The 23406-nt window shown below is 41.6% G+C and overlaps 4 protein-coding genes and 1 long non-coding RNA gene across 10 annotated transcripts; 2 read left to right on the forward strand and 3 right to left on the reverse strand.

Moving 5' to 3' along the window:
• Positions 1 to 1763: 1763 nt before the first annotated feature.
• On the reverse strand, positions 1764 to 3947 carry LOC121597637. 4 transcript variants are annotated; one of them, XM_041923528.1, is made up of 7 exons: positions 3788 to 3947; positions 3548 to 3721; positions 3371 to 3473; positions 3122 to 3318; positions 2881 to 3056; positions 2718 to 2806; positions 1764 to 1898 (listed from the first exon to the last, which is right to left on the reverse strand). In XM_041923528.1, the coding sequence occupies exons 2-7, from the start codon at positions 3587 to 3589 to the stop codon at positions 1804 to 1806; spliced, it is 702 nt and encodes a 233-aa protein (XP_041779462.1). In that variant the 5' UTR covers positions 3590 to 3721; positions 3788 to 3947; the 3' UTR covers positions 1764 to 1803. The 4 variants fall into 4 exon arrangements, with proteins under 4 accessions (XP_041779462.1, XP_041779465.1, XP_041779463.1 ...); XM_041923531.1 differs by having other exon boundaries at positions 1766 to 1898; positions 3543 to 3947; XM_041923529.1 differs by having other exon boundaries at positions 1789 to 1898; positions 3122 to 3294; positions 3548 to 3947.
• A 982-nt stretch (positions 3948 to 4929) lies between these two features.
• On the reverse strand, positions 4930 to 6633 carry LOC121597342 (60S ribosomal protein L13a-like). The gene is made up of 5 exons (XM_041923041.1): positions 6518 to 6633; positions 6089 to 6329; positions 5860 to 6005; positions 5522 to 5644; positions 4930 to 5436 (listed from the first exon to the last, which is right to left on the reverse strand). The coding sequence occupies exons 1-5, from the start codon at positions 6533 to 6535 to the stop codon at positions 5155 to 5157; spliced, it is 810 nt and encodes a 269-aa protein (XP_041778975.1). The 5' UTR covers positions 6536 to 6633; the 3' UTR covers positions 4930 to 5154.
• A 2590-nt stretch (positions 6634 to 9223) lies between these two features.
• Positions 9224 to 13327, forward strand: LOC121596838 (kinesin light chain-like). 3 transcript variants are annotated; one of them, XM_041922131.1, is made up of 6 exons: positions 9224 to 9680; positions 10153 to 10379; positions 10451 to 10990; positions 11323 to 11574; positions 11656 to 12087; positions 12241 to 13327. In XM_041922131.1, the coding sequence occupies exons 2-6, from the start codon at positions 10191 to 10193 to the stop codon at positions 12355 to 12357; spliced, it is 1530 nt and encodes a 509-aa protein (XP_041778065.1). In that variant the 5' UTR covers positions 9224 to 9680; positions 10153 to 10190; the 3' UTR covers positions 12358 to 13327. The 3 variants fall into 3 exon arrangements, with proteins under 3 accessions (XP_041778065.1, XP_041778067.1, XP_041778066.1); XM_041922133.1 differs by lacking the exon at positions 9224 to 9680 and adding an exon at positions 9694 to 9922; XM_041922132.1 differs by lacking the exon at positions 9224 to 9680 and adding an exon at positions 9694 to 9891.
• LOC121596839 lies at positions 9428 to 10216 on the reverse strand. The gene is made up of 2 exons (XR_006005328.1): positions 9807 to 10216; positions 9428 to 9712 (listed from the first exon to the last, which is right to left on the reverse strand). It is a non-coding gene; the product is annotated as an uncharacterized LOC121596839 (long non-coding RNA).
• A 1477-nt stretch (positions 13328 to 14804) lies between the features above and the next one.
• Positions 14805 to 15654, forward strand: LOC121597172. Its single transcript, XM_041922751.1, has one exon. It carries the CDS (start codon positions 14913 to 14915, stop codon positions 15645 to 15647), a length of 735 nt encoding a protein of 244 aa, XP_041778685.1. The 5' UTR covers positions 14805 to 14912; the 3' UTR covers positions 15648 to 15654.
• The last annotated feature ends 7752 nt before the right edge of the window (positions 15655 to 23406 follow it).

Below are 23406 nucleotides of genomic sequence, written 5' to 3' on the forward strand. Positions count from 1 at the left end.
ATATATCCAGACTTACAGTCGGTCCAAAAAGTATTCGTCTAGCTGAATATTTTTCAGAAAAAGGCATATTGTAGCCACACTAGGCATGAAACGGTAAAAGTAATGATGAGGCTCGATAGAAAAACTATCAATTAACATGTTTTGCGAGAAATTAAACATTTTAGTGGTTTTATAACAAAAAACTAAAAAACTTAAACTAAAACTAAAAAAACACATTGAATGGGCGCTCAAAAAGTATTCGTCTATGTGAATATTGACCACCATAAGTAATGACGTGCCTTAAAAATCATGGCATGTTTTTACCATAGCATAAATCAACCAATCCTCGAAAAATGCCCAGTATACCATGAACGAAATTGTCCCCGATGTGTCCAGTAAACTTACGTCATGGGTCAAAAAGGTACAGAGACAACTTTTCAAGAACGGAAGCAAATTGTGTCCTTACATAATCAATGCAAGTCAGCATATCAGATAGCAAGGCTTGTGGGAAGACCTCGTTCTACTATTCAAACAATTATAGATCGCTTCTCCGTCCATAAAACATTCGAAAACAAGCCTCGAAGTGGTCGTCCTCGAGCGTTATCGCTACAAGATGACCGATTCTAGGTGCGTGGAGTGAAAAAAAATCCAAGAATCAGTGCCCCCAAGTTAGCAAATGAGTTGGAGAGAAGGGGCACTATAGTTTGTAACAACACGGTGCGTAATACTTTGAAAAAGTATGGGTATAACGGCCGGTTTGCTCGTAAAATTTTTGGGTTAACACTGTTAACCGTAAAAAGATGTTTGATTTTGCAAATATTCATCAAATGAAGCTGGATGACTTCTGTGACAATGTGCTATTTACTGACGAAAGTAAATTTAACATATTTGGGGATGGGGTTTGGGGATGCATGAGTGCAGCAGGTGTTGGAAAACTCCACATTATCGATGGTATAATGGATCATCTGGCCTACATACAAATATTGAAAAATAATTTGAAGAGCAGTGTGGACAAATTAGGACTACATTCCTCATACATTTTCCAACAGGATAATGATCCAAAGCATACAGCCTTGAATACCAGGCTATGGTTGCTTTATAATGTCCCGAAACAGTTGAATTCCCCACCTCAAAGTCCGGACCTTAATCCAATCGAGCATTTGTGGAAGATATTGGACGATGCATTACGAAAACGGCCTATTTCGAACAAACAAGAACTCAAACGAGCTTTGGTGGAAGAATGGGATAAAATAACACCCTCCGTCACGGCGAAACTGGTCGCATCTATGCCACGGAGGATCAGGGCGGTCTTAAAGGCGAAAGGGTATCCAACTAAATATTAATTTGAAAACTTTCACTTCAGAATATCTAAAAACACCCAAATAGACGAATACTTTTTGAGCGCCCATTCAATGTGTTTTTTTAGTTTTTAAGTGTATTTTTGTTATAAAACCACTAAAATGTTTAATTTCTCGCCAAACATGTTAATTGATAGTTTTTCTATCGAACCTCATCATTACTTTTACCGTCCCATGCCTAGTGTGGCCACAATATGCCTTTTTCTGAAAAATATTCAGCTAGACGAATACTTTTTGGACTGACTGTATGTAGAGGTGACGTACAGGTAGGTGAACGCAGTTTTGAACTCGTCTAATAACTCACCTATCTCGGGTCAAAGGTCAGCATCGAACACAACATGGAAGCTGATACGAAATCATGCTGGATGCCAACCGGCAATTCTATAGCTTGAGAAAGCAGTTTCCTCAAACGACCTGTCGCGATGGACGAAACCGGGACTATATAGTACCTATATAGTACCGGTACTCACATACGCCCCTGAGACATCGAAGCTCGCCAAATCTGACCAAATCCTCTTAGCCACAGTCGAGAGGAACACTTCCGATCTTTTGGCCCTGTATCTGTGGAAGGACAATGAAGAAGACGCTAAAACGGCGAGCTAAACGTACGGTATGGCAATCGCACTGTCATGCAGCTTATCAAGCTTGCTAGGTTCCGGTGGGATGGAGATACGCATAGAATCGGACGACTCAGTCCGTAAAGTCCGTTAGGGCTATCAGCAAGTACAGAGGAAGTGAGGTAGGTTCTCGTTAAGGTGGTATGATAGCGTAGAAAGAAAACAATAAACCATAAACTATCAATAAGCAATTGAATGACGCCAGTATGAATAATGTCGGAAAAAAACATTTTAGAAGTTTTGGGATTCCCTGTTCTAGAAAAATAATCCATTGCAACTATTACAAATACGGCGACATTATTACAGTGTAGTAAAAACTTTACATAATCATAGAATAGATACAAACAAATCACTTTCATTTTTCTTCTAGGAATGCATTTGCTTCAATTCATACTATAACATACAGATCATTTAATTTCATACATATCAAAAGCAGCAAGAGATAATACCATAATATTCTAACTAAAGTTCAATCAAAATTTTCACTAATCCCCGTTGTTTTCAAAATGGTGTAGTGTCCCCTTATCGTGTGCTGAATAGAGATTGAGAAAAAGTTCTTGTTGCCATGGGCTTAAACGATTGTAAGGGCCAAGCTAACTGTTAACGATTTCTAAAATGATATGAAAATGTTATAATGGAAAAAAGTAAAATTGAGAAAATGTTGCGCACATCGTTTATACATCGAAATTCCATACCAGTTGTTAACATGTTTCGTAACGCGAAACTTAAATAAAAAATGAATTAAATATGTTATGTTACTCACATAATTGACTAAACAACGAAGAATCATAGTTATCATCAAAACTATTTTCCGCCTTTTCTAGCTCTTGTTCGTGACACTGAATAGTAGTTCTGTATAAGAAATGAAATATAACACAGGTGGAGGATTATAATAACCAAATCTCAGTTATGAAAGTTGTACTTACTCAGTGTCTCGTAAAATCTCCTTCAAAACGTCTATCAAGCCAGACATTTCTAGTTCTTCTGCGTTCACCCGCTGTTGTTTAGCATTCAAATCATATTGCATGGAATGTTTTTTCGAACGCAATTCACGAATTTGAGTGCGACATTTATCCAACTCCTTATCAAGATGCCCAGATCGCTAAAAAACAAAACAAAAATAGCTAGTTTTCTCATATTCGAAAAGAAATAACATGTTATACTTACCATCTGAGCGTGCAATCTATTCAATTCCATGGCGTTGGTCGAAACTTGATTACGTGCTTTTAACAAATTTTCCGAATTGCTCACCTTCCATGGTGCCAAAGCGTCTGCCATTAGTAAATTGTCCTTCGATGCTAACGAATCAGAATCCATCGTCTTCAGGAGCGCAACATCTCCTATTGGAACGTTTATCATTTGGCCTTATTACTGATGTTATTTATGAAATTGGCATGAAGGGCAATTATAACTCACCAACCGAAACAAATTTTGTTATTGCGGACTTGAGAAAGTTCTGCGATAGAAACCATAATAAAGTGCTTTCTAATTGATCCTGTTCCAGCACTGTTTCACGTGTCTGAAAAATAGGAGGAAATCAATGGTGTAAATAGGGATGAACACATAAATCAGACACACCAAATAACACCTCACCAAACACGCAAGCTCTTCCTCACATTCAATCATGGAAGCCATTTTCGGACTAACTTAAGTTAGGAACTTTGCAGTTAATTCTTATTGACGCACACTTGTAACTTCCGCTACTACAAGGCTCTGTACGAGCTATAGAATTTCACTAATGTACACTAAGCGCCCTTATGCTGTACTCTAGATTAGAAAGAAGTGATCTTTAGTATTCACTCTTTTGCAAATAGTCCAGATCACACGAAATACTTCTGGCTCCGGCACGTTTACTTCTCCTTCTGCTAGATCTTTGCGTCCATCTTCGGCAACATGACTGTTCTTGACTTACGTTTGCTGTCACATTCATTCCATGTATGGAAACAGTAGAACAAACAGAATCTGTGACATGATTTTTTTTATTTTTAGTTTATATAACCTTATGAGAAATATAAAAATATTTAATACAGTAGAACGTCGATTATCCGGTGGCGGGTTAACCGTGCGGCGGCTTAACCGTGTGCGTATATGTCACAGCTGCTCAAACATGCGGCGAAAATTTGCAGCGATAGTCAAGTAGTCAACCAATTTTTTTGCAGCTGTGGTGTCTAGTGGTATTTTCGAAATAAATTTTTGTTCATGAACAGTTGCTAAACCTATAATTATTGATTAACATAATATTATACTAACGAATAATCGATTAATTCAATGTGAATTAATCATAAAGCTAATGAATTTATAATTTTTATATGAATTTGACATTTCTTGGCCGATCGATTAACCGGCAACCGTCCAGAGCTGCCCGGATAATCGACGTTCTACTGCAATGAAGTAAATCAGATAGATTTTGATTATGCTATGCTATTATTTTAATTCCAACCATTGATAGTGTTAATCGTATAAATTGTACACGGTGTATGTTTAACTACAGGATCAGGATCAATCAACGCAAAGCTTATTACAATCTTTTTTTATTATTCAGCCACATTTGACTCTATTACAAAAAAGCCTATCAGTGGCAGCTTTCATACTGTGTTGATTAATATAAGTGCAAGAATGAACGTTCTTTTCCAGAGTAACGCAGTCTATATTTTCCGGAGATAGACATTATCATTTCTACAACACCTGTGATACTTATGAGGAATAGATAATAATGATTTATATTTAAGTTAATTTGCAAGCGTTATTTTTTAAGAACTACGTATCTTCTGCAAGCACGCAACTGATGCTAACCAAAAGACATAGGTGAAATCCGTTAATTTTGCTAAAAAGAAACAGGTCACGTAAGTCGATAACATACAATAGAGTTATAAGTTATTATTTCTCCGAGACAATATTATTGTAGCCTTAATATTGCTTAAAATAACAATTAATTTCGGATAAATTGCTACCATCAAACACAACAATGGGTATTATAAGTTTCTTCGCGTACACATATCGCGTATGTTTGTATTTTTTCTTCCTTCACATTAAACTGCATTGGTTTACAACGATTCTGATGGTGGCAATCTTGTGCAACGCAGCCTTGGTGATAACATCTTGAAGAACCATTGATGTTGAATTTGAAGCTCTTCATCTAACACCATCACCACACCAAATTGTTCCTCCATCAAGGCAAAACTTCTTCCGATTTAATAAGATTAAGCCTTTGCCTTCGCCTTTGCCGGAGCCTTGGTGGCCGTGGTTGCCTTTTTCGCCTTGGCTGCAGCCCTGGCGGCGTATTTCGCTTCCTTACGGGCGGCCTTGGCGGCAACGTATAGTTCCTTGCGCTTGCGCTTGCCAAGCTTCGGCGGAACGGCGTTCACCACTGGTTTGCTGTACTTCTTCTCGAATTCCGATGTGAGATAACCATACTGCTTCAATACAGCATTCTGCGACTCAATCTTCTTGGCCACAACAGCACGGGCACTCCATGTGATTTTCTGTAGATATTTGCAAGAAATATTATAATTAGTTTGATTCACTTCAGACTTCAGCAATTTTCATCAATGGATTAGATCATTTTACCTTCAGCTTCTTCTTGTGCATGTAAGCAATGCGAGCCTTGATCTTGCGCTTGGCTTCCAGGTTGTTCACGACGTCTCGGTACTTCCAGCCGACTTCATGAGCAACGCGATCGACCGTACAGTACTGTGAAGAAATGTTAAGAAAAGCACAATGTTAGCAAACTTAAATCAGTTATTTACGTACTTCGGTACTTCAGAAAGCTTGGAGACATAACATAATAACATTGATAATCCTATTTCTTTAAATATCCTGATCGAAAAACACCAACGCTTCAGTGTGCAGCTACACAATACACTAAAATAATCTTTCCTTTTGTTTTCATCACTTGCTTGACTTACCTTTCGGTCTGGGCGCAAGCACAGCTGACGCAGGGCGATCGGAACGCACACTCGCTTCATCTTATCATATGGCGGAGGAATGCCCTCATACACCTTCAAGCGGCGTAGCGCATTCGCACCGCGCTTGGTCTTGTGGGGGACCATTCCTGGAATACATTAAAATTAAATGAAAAACCTCTGAGGCTGCTACAGCCACAACACAATCACTGCCGGTAGCAAATATACATACCACGGATGGCCTTCCACAACATACGGCTCGGAGCGCGGAAATGGAATGGACCGCGTGCCGGGTTGACGTTACATCTTTTCCGCAGGTAGGCCAAGAACTTGATCTTGTTGCGGAAGAAATGGCCCGACAGCTGAAGGCCCTCGCAGCGCACCACGACCACTGAGTTACCAGACAGGATCTGCTTAGCGACGACCGAGGCCAGTCGACCAAGCAAGTGTCCACGTCCGTCAATTAAAATTGGCTGAAAAGATTCACATGCAACAAGACGGGAAAGTGTCATTAACTATCACATTATACTGCACGTTCGATGTCCAGCGCACGGTTTGGTCAGCACGCTTTATCACAATAAGCCATACACAACTTTTGCAAACCAAAATCGCACCCGTGCCACCAGTTTTTTGTAGTTTTTTAACATTTCTTGATAGATACCTTCTTCGTGCGTACCATCACTTTCGCAAACACCAACAAAAAGAACTAGGAAGTGTCGTTCAGCGGAAGTCATGAATCGAGTGACAGCTCCCGGGCGGCTTGCTGGCTGTCATTGTTGTCATAGATCGTTCAGAGACTTTAATCACCACTTTATTCACCACGGCCAAGGTACATACAAGATTATGTATGAACTCAAAAAAATTAGCCACAAACAATTTTTTTTTGGAAAAAAATAATTTTCGCTAAAAAAATCTAAAATCGAATCTAAAAACTAATTCTTTGAAATGCTATAATACTTTGTATCTTACTTTTTTTAATCAGGGAGCCCCCCAGATATATAAATTTTTATGTTGATCATTATTGTTAAGGCAGCGGTAATCGCTGATGCGGGCGTGCGTGCGTTTTCTGAAAATGTATGGAATTTGACACCCGCAGCGGGTGACAGCCCGCAACCGCATGCGTCAGAATCAAACAATTTTGATTTTTCCGCACGCACGCCCGCACGCCCGCAGTAGCGATTACCGCTGCCTAACAGACTTTACTGGGTTGACCAAGGTGGAATGTATAATGAGGTGTAGTTATAGCGCTTTTGGCGATCCCCCCCCCCCAGGGCTCCGATTTTGACAGATGGTTTTCCGCTTGTACAGCAATTATCCGCAGTACGCGATACTCGATGTACGCGAATTCGCAGTACGTGATTGCTCTAAATTTGACAGCTCCATGTGTTTTTTGCAAATATTTTATTACTTTGAAATATTTTATGCTCTTTTTGGATTTCTTTAATGTTCTTTTTGCATTTTGCATTGGATTTGTGCAAAAGATACCTGTTTTACTACAAAAAACTTCAATGCAAAACTCTGTGGCGATATTTTTCAACCCTCGAACTGGTAGTGTAAACTATTTTTCCATACAAATCCGCTATACGCGAAAACTCGAGATACGCTATTGCGCTCGGTCCCGTACGATAGCGTATATCGGATAATGACTGTATATGTATTGATGGATTGTTTACGTTTTGCATGGTCAATATTTGGTGGAGATCAATTTAGGTGAATATTTTAGTTTATTAGAACACAGCCCGTGATTTAAAAAGGAAATTTTCCTTCGAGAACTTGAAGCGTTCGCCAAACGCGGAAAACTAACTGTCAGTTTTCTTCGTCGATTCTTCTTCCACCTAGCTGTCAAAACGGGCTTATAACTTGACCTGATATCTTTACGGTCCTTGGGGTTGACTCAATAATTTTCACATGAACTATAAATTTTCTTTTGTTTATTTAAAACATCATTCAAAACCTAAAACATGGTATTTTCAGTTCGATTCGTATCAGATAATTAATAGGGTAACTGTACCAGTTTTCGGCAGTGTACCTATTTTCGGCAGGGTAGCTAAAAACGTGAAATTCTGCACAAAAGTGGTACAAAATTTCATAAAACATAATTTTATAGTGAAAGTGTAATTATTTGATATTCACATACGAAGTTTCACACCATTTCATTACGTATTTTTCAAAATATCAATTAAATTGTGCTTTTTTTCGGCAGCTTTGCTGTCAGCCAATGGTTCGGCAGGTTTTGTGATTAAGAGAATCAGAACAGTAAAACAATGAAAAAGTGGTGTATATTAAAGATTTTATGCTTATTTAATTTATTCTAACTTGTTCGGAATTTTAAAATCACGATAAACAGGTTATTTTTCACTTTAAATGCTGCCGAAAATAGGTACCCAGTAATGTTCATTTTTGACAGCTCAATGTTGTGGGCTGCTGCCGAAACTCGGAACAATAACACACTTTGAATTTGGCTGAATATTCCTTTTAAAATTGATCAGAACACTACAATGCGTATGTAGACACATAATATGACCTTTCTTGTACCAAATATCGCCAATTTTACGACAAACAATGCACTAACTTAAGAAAAAAATAAATATTTGTAAGCCAATTCGCACCGTACGCTATAACCATCAAACTGTCAATGGCTGCTCTGTTTAAACGTCGCATCAAAATGGCTGTCAAAACGGACCAAAATAAGCAACATTTAATTAATAATTAAAGTGCTTTTTAACACCAATCTTAGGAAAGTAAGAGTGTTAAGTTGCTTTAAAAATTTTGTACATATTTACATTGTTAAAAACATTTTCTGACACGTATTCGCGCTGCCGAAAATAGGAACACAGCCTGCCGAAAATAGGAACAAACTGCCGAAAATAGGAGCAAAATCAATGTTTGCATTTTCACGAATATTTATGAAAAAGGGCTTTGAACCGGCAAATAAAAAATAGTGTAACATAGTATGATAGTTTATCAACCAGAATAACATCACTTTCATGAAAAATAATAAAAAATGTTTATTTGTGACCAGTTTTTGTGAAACTGCTGCACTAGCGTGCCGAAAACTGGTACAGTTACCCTAGAGCGGTTAAAACCACCATCAAATTGAAAGACTGAAGCCGATGTTTCGCATGCGACTTTCGCAAAAATCCTGTCGTGTAAAAACAGTGTTCGCTAACGTAACCTGAGTTTCAGTATTTTATTCAAATTAAAGAAGCTAAAATTCTTTCATTTGATTAGAATAGAATATTGATATTTTTATTTCAGTAACATTATTATTTTGCTTTCAAATGGATACGTTTTTTGAATACGGTGTTACAATACGTCAAACAAACGCATAATTTTGGCCGCATAATGATTACAGTGTGCAGTTTTGTTTGCCCTGTCCTGCTATTTCCATCATCGATCATATAGCTTTCAGTTGTGATTATCGACAGGTGCGGTATTGTTGAAGAAAGTACAATTTTCATTAGTTTATTGACGTGAATCAACGCACGACCGACCTAAATGTTATAAAAATCATCGTACAAGTTCATTGCAATATATGTACATCCCTCGTTAAACGACAAGTGTATGGGTGTTTATATATGTACATGTAGGTGCGTGTGTGTGTGTGTGTGTGTGTGAGTGTGCATGCAAACTAATGTGGTTGTGTAGGTGCTGTTTAGTGAAAGAAAATTAGTTTTTCGTCTATCTCTCGTGTGTTTATTGATTTCTTGACGGAATCATATTTTGTAAAATCTTCGGTCCAAAAAGTGCTAAGTAGCTATCGCGGACCATCGAATCACATTGTGCAAACACAACTTAGCCACTGTCTGCAACGATTTGAGAAGGTACGAATTGTCGACGACGTGACAAAAAAGCTCTAGAAAATAAAGAAATCCACTTACAGTAAGCCAGTTTCCACCCCCGTAAGGAGCTCATGAAAATACAGTCGCTTTTTCCTGGATGCAATTTACCTCATGTAGAGAAAGTATTTTGCTTTTGTCTTTTCGTGAAACTTGAAGCATTGAAAAGATCGACGAAAGTCTGTGAGCTGTAACGGTACATGATATTTCTATAGCGTCGCTGGCAGGTAACATCGATGTGTGCGGAGCATAGAATGAACTGGAACGATGCAACTGTACAGTTCGGATTTCACGGTTTGCTTTACGTTTGCTCTATTGATCGTTTCATCGCATACTTTGCTTATCCATGTTTTGATGATGTCACTCCAATACGTCACCTGCAGCGCCCAGATTCCATGCAGGAAAATATTAATAACACACAAAAATTAACAAAGCTCCTGCTATCGTGTCGTTTCAGTTTTACTTGAACAATAGCAACACCAGTAAACATTCACAATGACACAAATGGCTCAGGAAGAGATTGTCTCGAATACCAAAACGGTAATGCAGGGCCTAGAAGCACTCCGCGTGGAGCATGTCACACTAATGAATAACTTAGCGGAGGGCAGCAAAACCGATCCAGATAAAATGGAAATCGTAAAGAAAAATATGGAGAATATCGAGCTCGGTCTTAGCGAAGCGCAAGTAAGTACTCTAATACACTGCTCTTTACCCTTTTATGGTATTTCCTTTATTACACTTACATTTTTACTTAGGTCATCGTGATGCTGTTTGCTCATCTGCAAAACATCGAAGCCGAAAAGCAAAAATTACGAACGCAAGTGAAACGGCTGTGTCAGGAAAATGTATGGTTGCGTGACGAGCTGGCCATCACGCAGCAAAAGCTGCAGGCATCGGAACAAAGCGTTGCACAGTTGGAAGAAGAGAAGAAACATCTAGAGTTTATGGCGTCAGTGAAAAAATACGATGAAATACAAGAAAATGAAGATAATTTGGAAAAGTCTCGCACCGATCCGGTGGTGGAACTGTTTCCGGAGGATGAAGCCGAAGAACGCAACAACATGTCACCAACGCCACCGAATCAATTTGCTAATCATGCAAATGCAGGCTACGAAATACCGGCCAGATTGCGAACGCTACACAATCTGGTGATACAGTACGCATCGCAGGGACGGTACGAAGTGGCCGTACCGTTGTGTAAGCAAGCACTGGAAGATCTCGAGAAAACAAGTGGGCATGATCATCCAGATGTGGCCACAATGTTGAACATTTTGGCGTTAGTTTACAGAGATCAGGTAAACTTTAAATGATACGTACGAGGTTGAATTATGTTTTGTTACTTTTGTCAAGAGACAGTCACTGCAAAATTGGTTTTGCTGTGTTTATTATCATTTGAGTGATATTGTTTGTAGCACTTAGTACACTTTTATTTAGTTTCCTTTTGTCTCGGATTGTTCCAAAATTTAGTTTATGATATAAAAATTTAAGGACTAAAATTGCGTGCATTGCACCAAATTTGAATAGATATCCTTTTTTAGACGTTTAATCGTACATTTTATATTGTTATTAATTATCTTTACATTGCTGTTCTATTCAATATTGTCTTATCTTGTTTATCACTCTTTAGAACAAGTATAAGGAGGCAGCCAATCTACTGAACGATGCTCTTACGATTCGCGAGAAAACTCTTGGGGAAAATCATCCGGCCGTAGCTGCTACGTTAAACAATTTAGCCGTTTTGTATGGTAAACGGGGCAAATACAAAGATGCGGAACCGCTTTGCAAACGAGCGCTAGAAATTCGTGAGAATGTGCTCGGCAAATCGCATCCCGACGTGGCCAAGCAATTGAACAACTTAGCACTGCTTTGCCAGAACCAGGTATGTGCTGTTATTTATCGGTTAAGATTTTGATTCCTCCAATGTGTGGTGTATATTATACCTTAACTTTCCATTTTCCAGGCAAAGTATGAAGAAGTGGAAATGTATTACAAGCGAGCCTTGGAAATTTACGAGATGAAGCTAGGTGGAGATGATCCGAATGTCGCGAAAACTCTCAACAATCTTGCCAGTTGCTACTTGAAACAAGGCAAATACAAGGAAGCAGAAATGCTATACAAAGAGGTGCTAACGCGAGCACACGAGCGGGAATTTGGTGCAATTAATGGTGAAAACAAACCAATATGGCAGGTGGCCGAAGAGCGCGAGGAGAACAAACTGAAGAATCGAGAAAATACACCGTACGGCGAATATGGTGGATGGCATAAGGCCGCGAAGGTGGACTCGCCCACCGTTACTACGACCTTGAAAAATCTCGGTGCTCTATATAGAAGACAGGGCAAGTACGAAGCCGCAGACACGTTGGAAGATTGTGCTCTACGAAGCAAGAAAGAGGTACGCAAATAGGCAAACAGTAGTTATAACAACACACCAAAACTAACCCAATCAAATCACCATCTAAACTAATCCAATATTAAACAACAATATCTAATCGGTCAAGTTTCTTCGTGTAAACGCGTAAACGTTTACGATGTTCCTTTCTGGCAGGCATTGGATTTGGTGAAACAGTCGAAAGTGCTCGGTGTATCGGACGATAACAAGCGCCAGAAGAGCGGCAACAGCAAAGATGATAATGATGATCACAACAAACGTGTGCACAAATAATTGGTGTTGCGCGCTGACACTGCACATTTTAAATGCTAATATAACAGAACGATTTATAATAGCCGGTTTAAACATTAAGCAAAGTGACAGAATACTTAGCAGTTAACAGTACGCTGAAGAAGGTGCAGCAATTTTCCATTCCCAAAAGCTGATGGACCTTCAGTCCAACATCTCAGTGGTCGCTTATTCATGTTACTAGTGTTTTATAGTTTTGTTTTTCTTTTCGTTTTGTATTTCAAATAATTTCGAAAACCACATCAATTTCTATTAGTTTCTTTTTGTATCATCCTCTCTCGTTCTCTCCACTTGTCTCATTATTTCTCCATAATGAATTGTCAATGAGTACTATTTTTAAAAATGTTGAAATTTATGCATCAAATTTCAAGCAAGAAACAAAACTTTTAAACACGTTAATTGCACGACAACATCCATTTGGTCCACACGCTTTTCAGATCAGCACAGATCGATTGATTAGGCGTGGATGGATAATCTTCATAATCATGTTTTTTTTCAGGTAGAAGATACTTCTAATGAGCGATTGTGGTTTTATTATGCTTAAGTAAGCACTAAACACTTTGTTGTAGTTTGAAATGCTAACAAGCTACAAGTAAAACTATATCCGCAGGAAAATAAAAAAAATAAATGCAAATAAACGGTTCCCATTAATTTAAAAATTATCTTTCGGAAATTGAACGAGAACAAGCAAAAATAATCTCAAGATAGGAATGATTCTGTTGAAAAGAAAACAAATATAAAAAAAAGAGACATTTCGAGAAACAGGGAGAGAATGATAGGGGATGAATAAAAAAGAGCGGGAATCTGATATTTTGGAAGAAATTGTTCTATTTATCAAACATGACGCAGAAGAGCAAAGCAGATAGATAACTACGCTTTTGATAATAAAAAAAATGCATACCGATTATTTAATCATTTCCAAAGTAATCTGTAAGACATAGAAATGCGTATAAAACAATATGACATACATTTTTGCTTGTGTTTTTCGCCTAAACGGAGTTCTAAAAAATAACTGCACTTTGTCCAAATTGTTTTAATTACGTGTTTAAGGAAATCCGAAAAGTTGGGAAGTGCATTTTAAAATTAAATAGCTATTTGTGAACAATGGCTCATGGCAGGTGTGAGAAAGCATAAGCGACTATGTTTCTTGGGTGCATGATTTCAGGTGGGCAGCGTCAAAGTAGACTAAATACCTGAACAAATGGTCTGTTATGCTTTATTACACTGATACTGGTGATTTTAGTCGACTTGATTTTTTTGCAGCTTCGGGTCGGACTGAATCCAGGTTGGCCCGACTCGACCAGAACTCGCTGCACCAACGAGATCAAAGTCACTTATTATTTCCTGCACTTACCGCAATCTTTGCAGCTACTGAAGCTACTTACCGTTATGGGTCGTACCGAACGATTTCTGCTCGCTTATGGGTGGTTCGATGGGGTGGGTCGATGTATCACTATTGTGGAGATTTGGCTGCCGAATGGGTACATTTGGTAATAAAAATACATTATGTGCAAACTACGCTAGTGACGGGGGTAAAGTTGGCAAAAATCCGCAGTCCACTTCTATCCGACTCCGAAAATTTCTGAACCGACTTCGGAATTATCAGCATTATCCTGAGCCGTCCAGAATCATTCGGAATCATCCGGAGTTCTCTGGAATCAAACGGAGTTTCCGGGATCATGGGGCTCCAACAATCATTGACTTCAATGCACTAAGGGGCGGCCTCGAACAAACCGCGATCATAAGTCATGTTTGCAATATTTACGATATATTTCATATGGAATCTTGTTTTAAAGGGACACTTATGGTTCACTATCACTTATGAATCGTGATTTTAGGTGTCGGAAATCGAGATGGCGCCACTGTACACCGTTTTTACAGGGGTTTTTACTTGTTGGAAACATTTTGGCACACATCTATATTCTATATCTATATTCTATCTATATCTATATATCTACCTTCGGCCCAATAGCAAGGCTGATCAAGGGGATCATTGCGTCATACTCTAGACGTTGGTATTCATACGCTAGAAAAAAAAGGTGCCAAAGTTTTTCTAACAAGTGAAAGCCATGTACACCTTTGCTTTACATTGTCACATACACATATTGCAAACGCTGAATACAGTTGATGACTCGAACTTAGTTTGATATTTGAGAACTATTGTATTGTTTTAAATAACAAAACGTTTAAAATATCCAAAACAAAATATAAACCACTAATAATCCAAGTAGTTAAAAAATATGTTGGCAGAATATCGACAGCATGTGCTTTATACAAAACAAAAGCATTTGTAAACCACGGTCTATCAAGAGTATTGGAATTGGGCTTACTATCCGTATTTGGGTTATGAGTAATTTAATTATAGTCACCTATGAATTTATGTAGCTATAAGTTTTTGTATGAAATACATTTCATTCTGTTTCTAACCGTACTCCAAGCTGGTTGACTGGACTACTTCCAATAGGTTATGGGCCCAGGACCCAGAAGCGTACAGTGATTGAAGCAGAATCTTTTCGCCGTTATTCCGAAGAAGTTTTAAGATGAACCCGAACTCTACTGGATCCTCAAGCGCTGCAGGTAGTAGCATTACAACATCTAATCTTCCTGGCATAGAACGACTCATCGGGAGAGAAAATTGGGAAACATGGAAGTTTGCCGTGCAGACGTTCCTGGAACTCGAAGATCTCTGGTGTGCAGTAAAGCCGAAGAAGAACGACGATGGAAGCTACGAATCCGTCGATACAGCAAAGGATCGAAAGGCACGAGCGAAAATCATCTTACTTCTTGAACCAGTGGACTACGTTCACGTGAAGGAAGCGACAACAGCGAGAGAAGTTTGGTCCAAACTAGAAAAGGCTTTCGAAAACTCTGGCCTCACAAGACGAGTCGGATTGTTGCATAAACTAATCAAGACAGATCTAGAATCATGCGATTCTATGTCGGATTATGTTAATCGTATTGTATCAACGGCGCATCAACTGAATGGAATTGGTTTCCCGATTTCAGAGGAGTGGGTCGGAAATCAATTACTGACTGGATTAACAGAACAGTATCGCCCAATGATAATGGCCCTTGAAAACTCCGGTATTGTCAACACTGGGGACATCATTAAAACGAAACTTCTACAAGAGGTTCCTCCCACATCAGTTGAACCTGCCTTTGCGGCAAGAACGAAGCACGTTAATGCTGGTAACTACAAAAAAAAAAAAAAACTACAAAATGGAATACAGCTAAGGGTCCGAAATGTCGAAAATGTTCGATATTTGGTCATATAGCGAAGGATTGCTACAGCACGAAAGGAAACGATTCGTTATGAGTAGTGCTTTCTACGTGTGGATCGAAGGAATACGGAAAATGGTATTTCGATTCCGGAGCAAGTGTCCACATGACGAACAATAGCGATTTTTTGATGCATGCGAAAACATCCAGTGGAACTGTGGTAGCAGCCAACGGGAAGAACATGCAAATCACCGCGAAGGGATCCTGCGTTTTGAAGCCTTCATGTCAAAAAGGTGAAATTCCCGTTGATGAGGTGCAGCTAATACCGAATCTATCAGTGAACCTTTTATCGGTGAATCAGATTGTGAAAAAAGGCTACTCCGTTACGTTCACGAATGAAGGATGCGAAGTGGTTAGCCGAAACGGCGATATCATTGCTACTGGTAGCCATGACAACGATCTGTTCAAGCTAGACGAACGTAAAGAAGATGACAGTTTCTTCTACAGGCAGCTTGGAACTATGGCATCAAAGGATGGGCCATCTCAACATCAACGGTGTGCGAAGCCTTTATTTATTTATTTCATATATATAACCGACGGACCATCGTGTCTAATCGGCAAACTTATAATTAAATTCGGGAGCATATAAATAAACCTCTAGTTATAAGCCATCATTAAATGTGACGTAGACGCAATTTCTCCTTGAACGTAAGAAGACATACTAAAATCGAACAAATCTAACACTTCATTGAACTCGAGGGACATACGTATAATAGGGTGTCCCAGGCTATAGTTGTTGCGGGTACGCGTAACACGGAGATGGAAATTAGATCTAAGAATCTGACAGGGAGCGAACAAATTGATGCTGGCTAGTAATGCCGGGGAATCGATCTCTCAGTTAAGGAGCCGGAATATAAAAAAAAAAACATTGGGCGTTTTTGCGTGGAGAGCAGAGTGGTTCAAGTCCGAGAAGCAGACACCGCTGATGGTAGGAGGGCCGAGCATGGTGGGATTGCCATGGAAGGAGTCGAACCGCGTACCTGGTGATTCTCCGTTGAATGGCTTCGAGGCGATTGATGTCACCAACGCCAAGCGGGCACCAGATCGGGCAGCAGTACTCCAGGCACGACCTTACTGCTGTGTACAGAAACGGTGCAGTGTAACCGCGACTCGATGCTGTCGTGCAACTGACAGCATCCGACGTCCGAATGGCCGTTAAGGGCTTCGGGAGCGATCGGGCTACCGAGGGTCGGCACTCGATCATAGGCCGCGACCCGACACACACAACAGTCTTGTAGCATATATGTTATTTATATTAGAATATAAGTGGTTGATACAGAAGAGCCGCGTGTGTCCTTTTTTTTTTTTTTTTTTTTTTTTTTTTTTTTTTTTTTTTTTTCGTTAAGAAGAGTGAGCATATTCCATCCCCCTCTCCGACTTACCCAACCCGGCCGGTACGCTGTGGTGCGTATTACTTCATGCGGAGTCGTGTGTGCGGTTGCACCCTGGCTCGCGACGCATCTTCTGCGGCGATCTGGTCTGCTGATGCTGCTTATTACGCTGCTTTCCGTGGTGCGACGCGGTCCCTGTGATCCTATCGCCCACACTTCGGGTGGGCAATGGGGGGTCTGCATCGTTGGTCACCACTCCAAGCACGTAAGGCAGCTGTCCTGAAACGAAATTTGGATAGAGGAAACAAGAAAACAGAAAGAGAGAGAAGAAAGCTGAAAATAGAGGAGAAAAGAGAAAAAAGAAAGCTGGAAAGAAACGAAAAGAAGAAGAAAAATTAGTAACTTTCCAGCTTACGGTGGCCCTTGTGGCACGGGTTGTTGCCGTGCCGCAGGGCCTGAAGGACCGCCATTTGCGTTCCTCGCCCGCCGTCTGGCCCGCCTGCGTCGCCTTGCCGTTGGTGAACGCTCAACATCCCATCTCGCTTGGAGAGTGGAGAAGATTGTCCTGGCGGCGGCGCGGACGGCCTCCCACGTATTGCTGCGGGCACACATTTCCGAGACAATGTTATCCATTGTTACTCGGGAATGGCACCGCTGCTGCATCTCGTACCGGATCCGATCGAACCGTGGACAGTGGAACAGCACGTGTTCAACGTCTTCCACGGCGTCCCCACATTCAGGGCAGTTAGGCGAGCCATCCAGGATGCCTTTCTCGACGAAATAGGAGCGCAAGAACCCGTGCCCCGTGAGGAGCTGGGTGAGGAAAAAGTCGACTTCCCCATGCTTGCGGCTGACCCAGAGATTAATGTCTGGGATCAGTCTCCTCGTCTTCAATCCTGGTGCCCCTGGTTGCCCTGCACCCGTTGTCCACTGGTCCTGCCAGCGCCTCATCGTTTCCTCCCGTTGCCGCTTCCGGATGTCCGATTGAACGCCACCACTCGCTACCTTTTCGTCGTGGCAGCGGATATCCTCCTGCATAAGAAGGACTAACGGGGTGGTGTTGGCGACAACGCAAGCGGCGTCATATGAAACGGTCTGGAAGGCGCTGGCGACTCGGAGAGCCCCCGATCGATGCGCCCTTTGGACCGATTTGCGATGGGTCTCCTTGTCGAGGACCCATCGCCCCCAGGTGGCAACTCCGTATCGGATGATACTGTTGCCGACGTTTACGAGCTGTCTCCTACTGCGGCTCTTAGGACCACGCTTATTCGGCATCAGGCAGGTCAAGGCATTCGTAATCCGTGAAGCCTTATTGACCACCCTCTCCAGATGCCGGCTGTGGTGCTGTTTGCGGCATAGGTCCACTCCCAGGTATTTCAGCGTTTCCGTGGATTGGATCGAGTGACCGCCCGCTTGTAGCTCTGCGAGCTGCGGGACATGATGGGTACAAAAGATCATGAATCCGGTCTTTTGGTGGGCAAGTTCCAAACCGACTCCTTGCAACCACCGCTCGATCCTCTCCAGGTTAGCCGTTGCTAACGCGCTGACCTGTTCCGTGGTCCTTCCCAAAAACGACTTTCCCGTTATCCATCACCCGAGTGATGGCATCTACGGTCGAACGCCCTTTACGGAAACCGTATTGGGCGTCCGAAAGTCCCCCCGTTGACTCTAGGTGGGTTGTCAGCCTCCGCTGAATCAACCGCTCCAAAATTTTTCCCAGCACACTCAGCAAGCAAATGGGCCGGTATGACGAGGGCTCCCCAGGTGGTTTCCCCGACTTGGTAAGCAGCACCAGTTGCTGCCGCTTCCATGCGTCGGGGAAAGTGCCTGCCTCCAGTAACTGCTTATAGCTTTTGGCAAAAACGGCAGGAAAAGCAAGAATTGCCGCAGCTGCAGCCATGTTTGGAATGTTGTCGTCCCCTGGAGCTTTCTTGGGGTTGAGTGAGCGGGCAATCTCCTTCAACTCTTCCGCCAACTCCGCCTCCGAGACCGGATCCATCGGATCCCCACCTACTTCCGTCTCGGGCCACTCCATCGGGGGACGCTCGGGAAAGAGCTCATTCACGATGAACTGGAGCTTATTAGCATCCCGTTCCATCGGAACCCGAGCTCCTTCCCACTGCTGCTTGCGGATTTGGTACGCGGGGCCAAAGCCGTGCGGTTCCAATTGTTCCGGCAGATCCTGCTTGTGTTGGTCCTTGCTGAGCTTGACGGCCCGTTCCAGGGCAGCGCGTGCGTCCGACTTCATTTGACGCCTTTCCTCGCGCTGCTCCTCGGTCCGGGCCCGGTTGAACCGCCGTTTCATTCCATGAAAATGGCTGCGCAACCGATCAATCTCGGACGTCCACCAATAAACTGGACGCCGGCCATGTCGCCTTGGGGGTTGTCTAGGCATGGTGCCATCACAAGCCACCGTGATGGCCTGGGTCAGCTCCTCTGCCGAGGCAACATGCCCAAAAATGTCCTGGTCCCTCAAGATTTCAACGAACAAATCCTTGTCGAAGAATCTTGTGGACCACCTTCCCCCATTCACTGATGAGTGTCCCACGTTATTGGCGCGCTGTCTCGGAACCCTGCCGACCACAAACTTAATAGTATTGTGGTCACTTGGGGTTTCGTCACAAACGCGCCAATTATTTTCCCCTACCAAAGAGGGGCTGCAAAACGACACGTCCACTATGGAATTGCGGCCATTTGCCCCAATCCAAGTGCTCTGGCTGCCCTGGTTTAGGAGAACCAATCCCAAAGCGGCCGCCGCGTCCATCACAACTCCCCCCTAGATACCCTTTCCCCATCGTTTGGCCTTCGCTCCATCCCCCATGCACCTGACCAGGCGTTTACGTCAACCCCGATCACGGTGTCCCGATTCCGTGGGAGTACAGACACAATTTCGGTCCATTTGCGTTTGTACTCCTCGACAGTCAAATCGGAACCCACGGGTGGTAGGTAAACGGAGCAGAAAACGATTCCCCGCATCTCGACCACAACGAAGTCCTCGCGTTGGTTGTCAATGATGCGCTGAAAAGGATAATCCCCAACTGATACCACTGCAACCCGGCCAGTGGTATCGGTAACCCAATTGCTGTTATTACTCGGTACCCAATAGGGGTCCGAGATAATCAAAATATCACAACCCTCGGCACGAGCACTTTGCAAAACCAAGTCTTGTGCCATTTGGTCATGATTGAGGTTCTGTTGGAACACTCTAATCATGACTGGGCTGTGGGGTTACCTTTCCAAAGTAGCGGCAACTGCGCTGGCCCAGCGAGTGCCCGATTGCATCCGGGCCCTGGCATCCCAAGCACTTCCGCTCCCTAGTGCACGGTCCCTCGTGCTTATCTTCTGCGCAACGGTGGCATTTGCTACTACGGTCCTTGCCACGGCAGCGGGCAGCAGTATGCCCGTATTCGTAGCACCGGTAGCATTGCCGCCGGCGTTCCAATAGCCGAAGCCTGCAGCATTTGCTGAAACCAACCGTGTATTGCCTCGCAAGGGCCTGGTCGGTGACCGCTATTGCTGGGCAGTCGAAAAAGGCGACCAACGTACCGTAATGCGTTTTTACGGTCGTGATTTGGTCGCTGAAAATTTCAACGCCCAACGCGGCACTCATTTCCGAAGAAATTTCTTCGGATGAAGTGCCAGGCGGAATGTTTGTGCAGTTCACCCGCACTGAGGGTGTCCGCGGTCGGCATTTGGCTTTGCCCTCAAGAGCCTTGGACACCTCTCTCGAAAGGGTCATCGTTTCCTGGTGCGACAATGGTGCTAATTCCAGGAGTAGATGACCCTTGAAGTTTGTGCGAATTCTCTGCACATCCTCCTTTTTCACCGTTTCCCTAAGGATTGGCATCATGTCCGCGTACTTGAATCCCCCAATGGATTCAAGTTCAATAGCGTTTGGCATTCTGCCGGCCCTGGGATTAAAGGCAGGTGCCGGCTTTTGCTTGGGTTGGGGAGCAGAAGGTTGGGTATTTGCGGCGGGGCTGGCTGCTTGCTCAGCTTCACGCTGCTTCTTCCTCTTCCTCCTCTCCCGGCGCACGGCAGTCTTCCCTTTACCGTCCGCCATTCTTGCGCCCCCTCTTGCCCCTCTAGTGGTCCAGATCCCTGGTCACTTGAAAAAATTTCCCCTGCCAACGGTTCCTCTGCCGCATCAACCTTAGTATTTTCCCCCTTCCCACTCTTTCCCTTTTTCTTGCTATTTTTCCCTCCTTGACCCACTAGCTGTTGTCCCTGTTCCCTATTTCCTGCTGTCTTGGCCTCGTTTTCCCTAACTATTATGTCATACATCTCCCGCATGATTCCCCCAAAAACAGTGAAGAATTTGGTGACGTCAGACTCATTCAAGGGAATGGAACCCGGTTGCTGCTCTTGATTGGGGCCTGCCAAAGGCCCCAAGTCTTGCTCCACAACCGGATCCTCCACCAAAAGATCTTCTGTTCCCGTTCCCACATCAATTCCTGACCCGGTCTCCCCTAGCCAAAATGCTGGAAGGTTGTGCAACAGGGCTAATACTGAGCCTATACGCTGTTCCCAATCAGAAAATTGGGCCGTTTTCGCTAAAATAGCCCTGTGCTTCACGGTGTCCCTGATAAACAGCATGAGCTCATGTTTTGCTTTTTGCAATGGGCCCATGGGATTGGAATCTGCAGGATATGCAGTTGCAAAAAATTTCCTGTCATATGTTTGCCCTGCCTTGGAACCCTCCCCTTGGCTGTCTTCGGCGATCTGCGGGAGAACAGATACCCTTTTTGCTTTCCCCTCCACCTCTACCGAAGAAGCTCTTCGTAAGGCAGGTGCCATCGCCTTGGAGGCTATCAGCTGGTTTGTTGATGCCCGTCTACCAAAGCTGGTTGCCGAGGCCTTAGACGGGGACATCGTTCCCAGTGAGCTACGGCGAGTGGAATATCTACTGGTTCCTGCCTTCGAGGGACTATTTCTACGAGCTAAAGTGGAGCGTGTGTTCATCACCATTTTTCTACCGTTAATTTCTATGGTTAATTTCTATGGAGTTATTTATGACTGTCTACTGATTTTCTAAAGAGACTGGCAAAATTTAATTAATTGATTGAATAATTTAGGCTACTTTTGGGATAATGTAACTACGGAGTGTCGAATCAGGAGGGATTTTAATGTTAAGTTATTATAATTAAGATGGAAAATTAAAATAATTGTTGGGTTTTGACGCGAGATGTCAATAGATTTCGCGCTGTATATAAACTGTCAATAGTTTATTGAACTTTTAATATTTTAATATTGTAACAAACAGAGATATTTAAATTGGGTTATGTTAATTTAGCAAGATTAGTAATAAATGAATAGCATCAATTATTTATATGTCAAAATTGCATGGAGAGAGTGTATAAGGTAATTTAGATTGGATATAAGTTAAATAAAAGTGAAAGGGGCTCTTTTTTTTCTTTGAGTGTGAAGAAGGGGGAAAGGTATTACGAAGTTTATTTAATAAGGTATCAAGCTTAATAAATTGAAAATTAAGATTGTTTTATTTAAAAAGCTGTCAGTCTATTTAATGTCAATGTCAGGTGTAAAAAAGTTGTCAGAATTGTTTACTTGTCAATGAAAATGACGTTATATGTCAAGAGTGCTGATGTAAATCTAACCAATCGGTTGAATTAAATATGAAGATGTTAGAAATCGGCAAGGAATTAATAATAATTAATTTAAATCGAATATAATTTATATGTGAATATTTTAAAAAAATGTTTCAACTGTTATGATGATTATTCAAAAAATAAGGAGTTCAATTTATAAATTTCTATTGTCAATCAAGTGATTTTGGATATTAATAATGTAAATATGTAAATTATTAAGGATGCCAGCAAAAAATTTATATATGTGAATTATTTGAATTAAATAATTTAGAATTTTAAGCAAAAGTGAGTTAAATTTAAATTAAATGTTTGAATATTATTAAATTTTTCCGTTACGACTGTTAATTAATTTAAGTTATAACTGTCAACCAATTTAAATGTCGAAGTGACGTCAATTGTCAGAAAATATTGAGCTGTCAATTTGGTAATGTGTCAACGTTTGATGTCATGTGGTCGGCTGTTAATTTGATAATGTAAATAAATCTATTTAATTAATTTAAAAACTATTCAAATCGAAAAACTAATTTATTTTTAATAAACATGCAGAGGACCTGGATGAAATAATAACTACGTGATTAAATAAAGTTTCTATTTGTAAATAAATTTAAATTGAAACTAATGTCAAGTGAAATTAATATTTGGTTTTAAGGGAAATGATTTAAATGGCTTGTAATGGAAAATATGATTAAAAATGATGGAGCAATGAATTTAAAATCAAGAATATTTATTTGTGTTGTATTGCGCTGAAGGCGATGTCAATATATTATTAAATAAATTACTTGTTTAAATAATATATATTCGTATATATATTTAAGAAA

This window comes from Anopheles merus, chromosome 3R (assembly GCF_017562075.2).
Source record: "Anopheles merus strain MAF chromosome 3R, AmerM5.1, whole genome shotgun sequence".
Taxonomy (NCBI): Eukaryota; Metazoa; Arthropoda; class Insecta; order Diptera; family Culicidae; genus Anopheles; species Anopheles merus.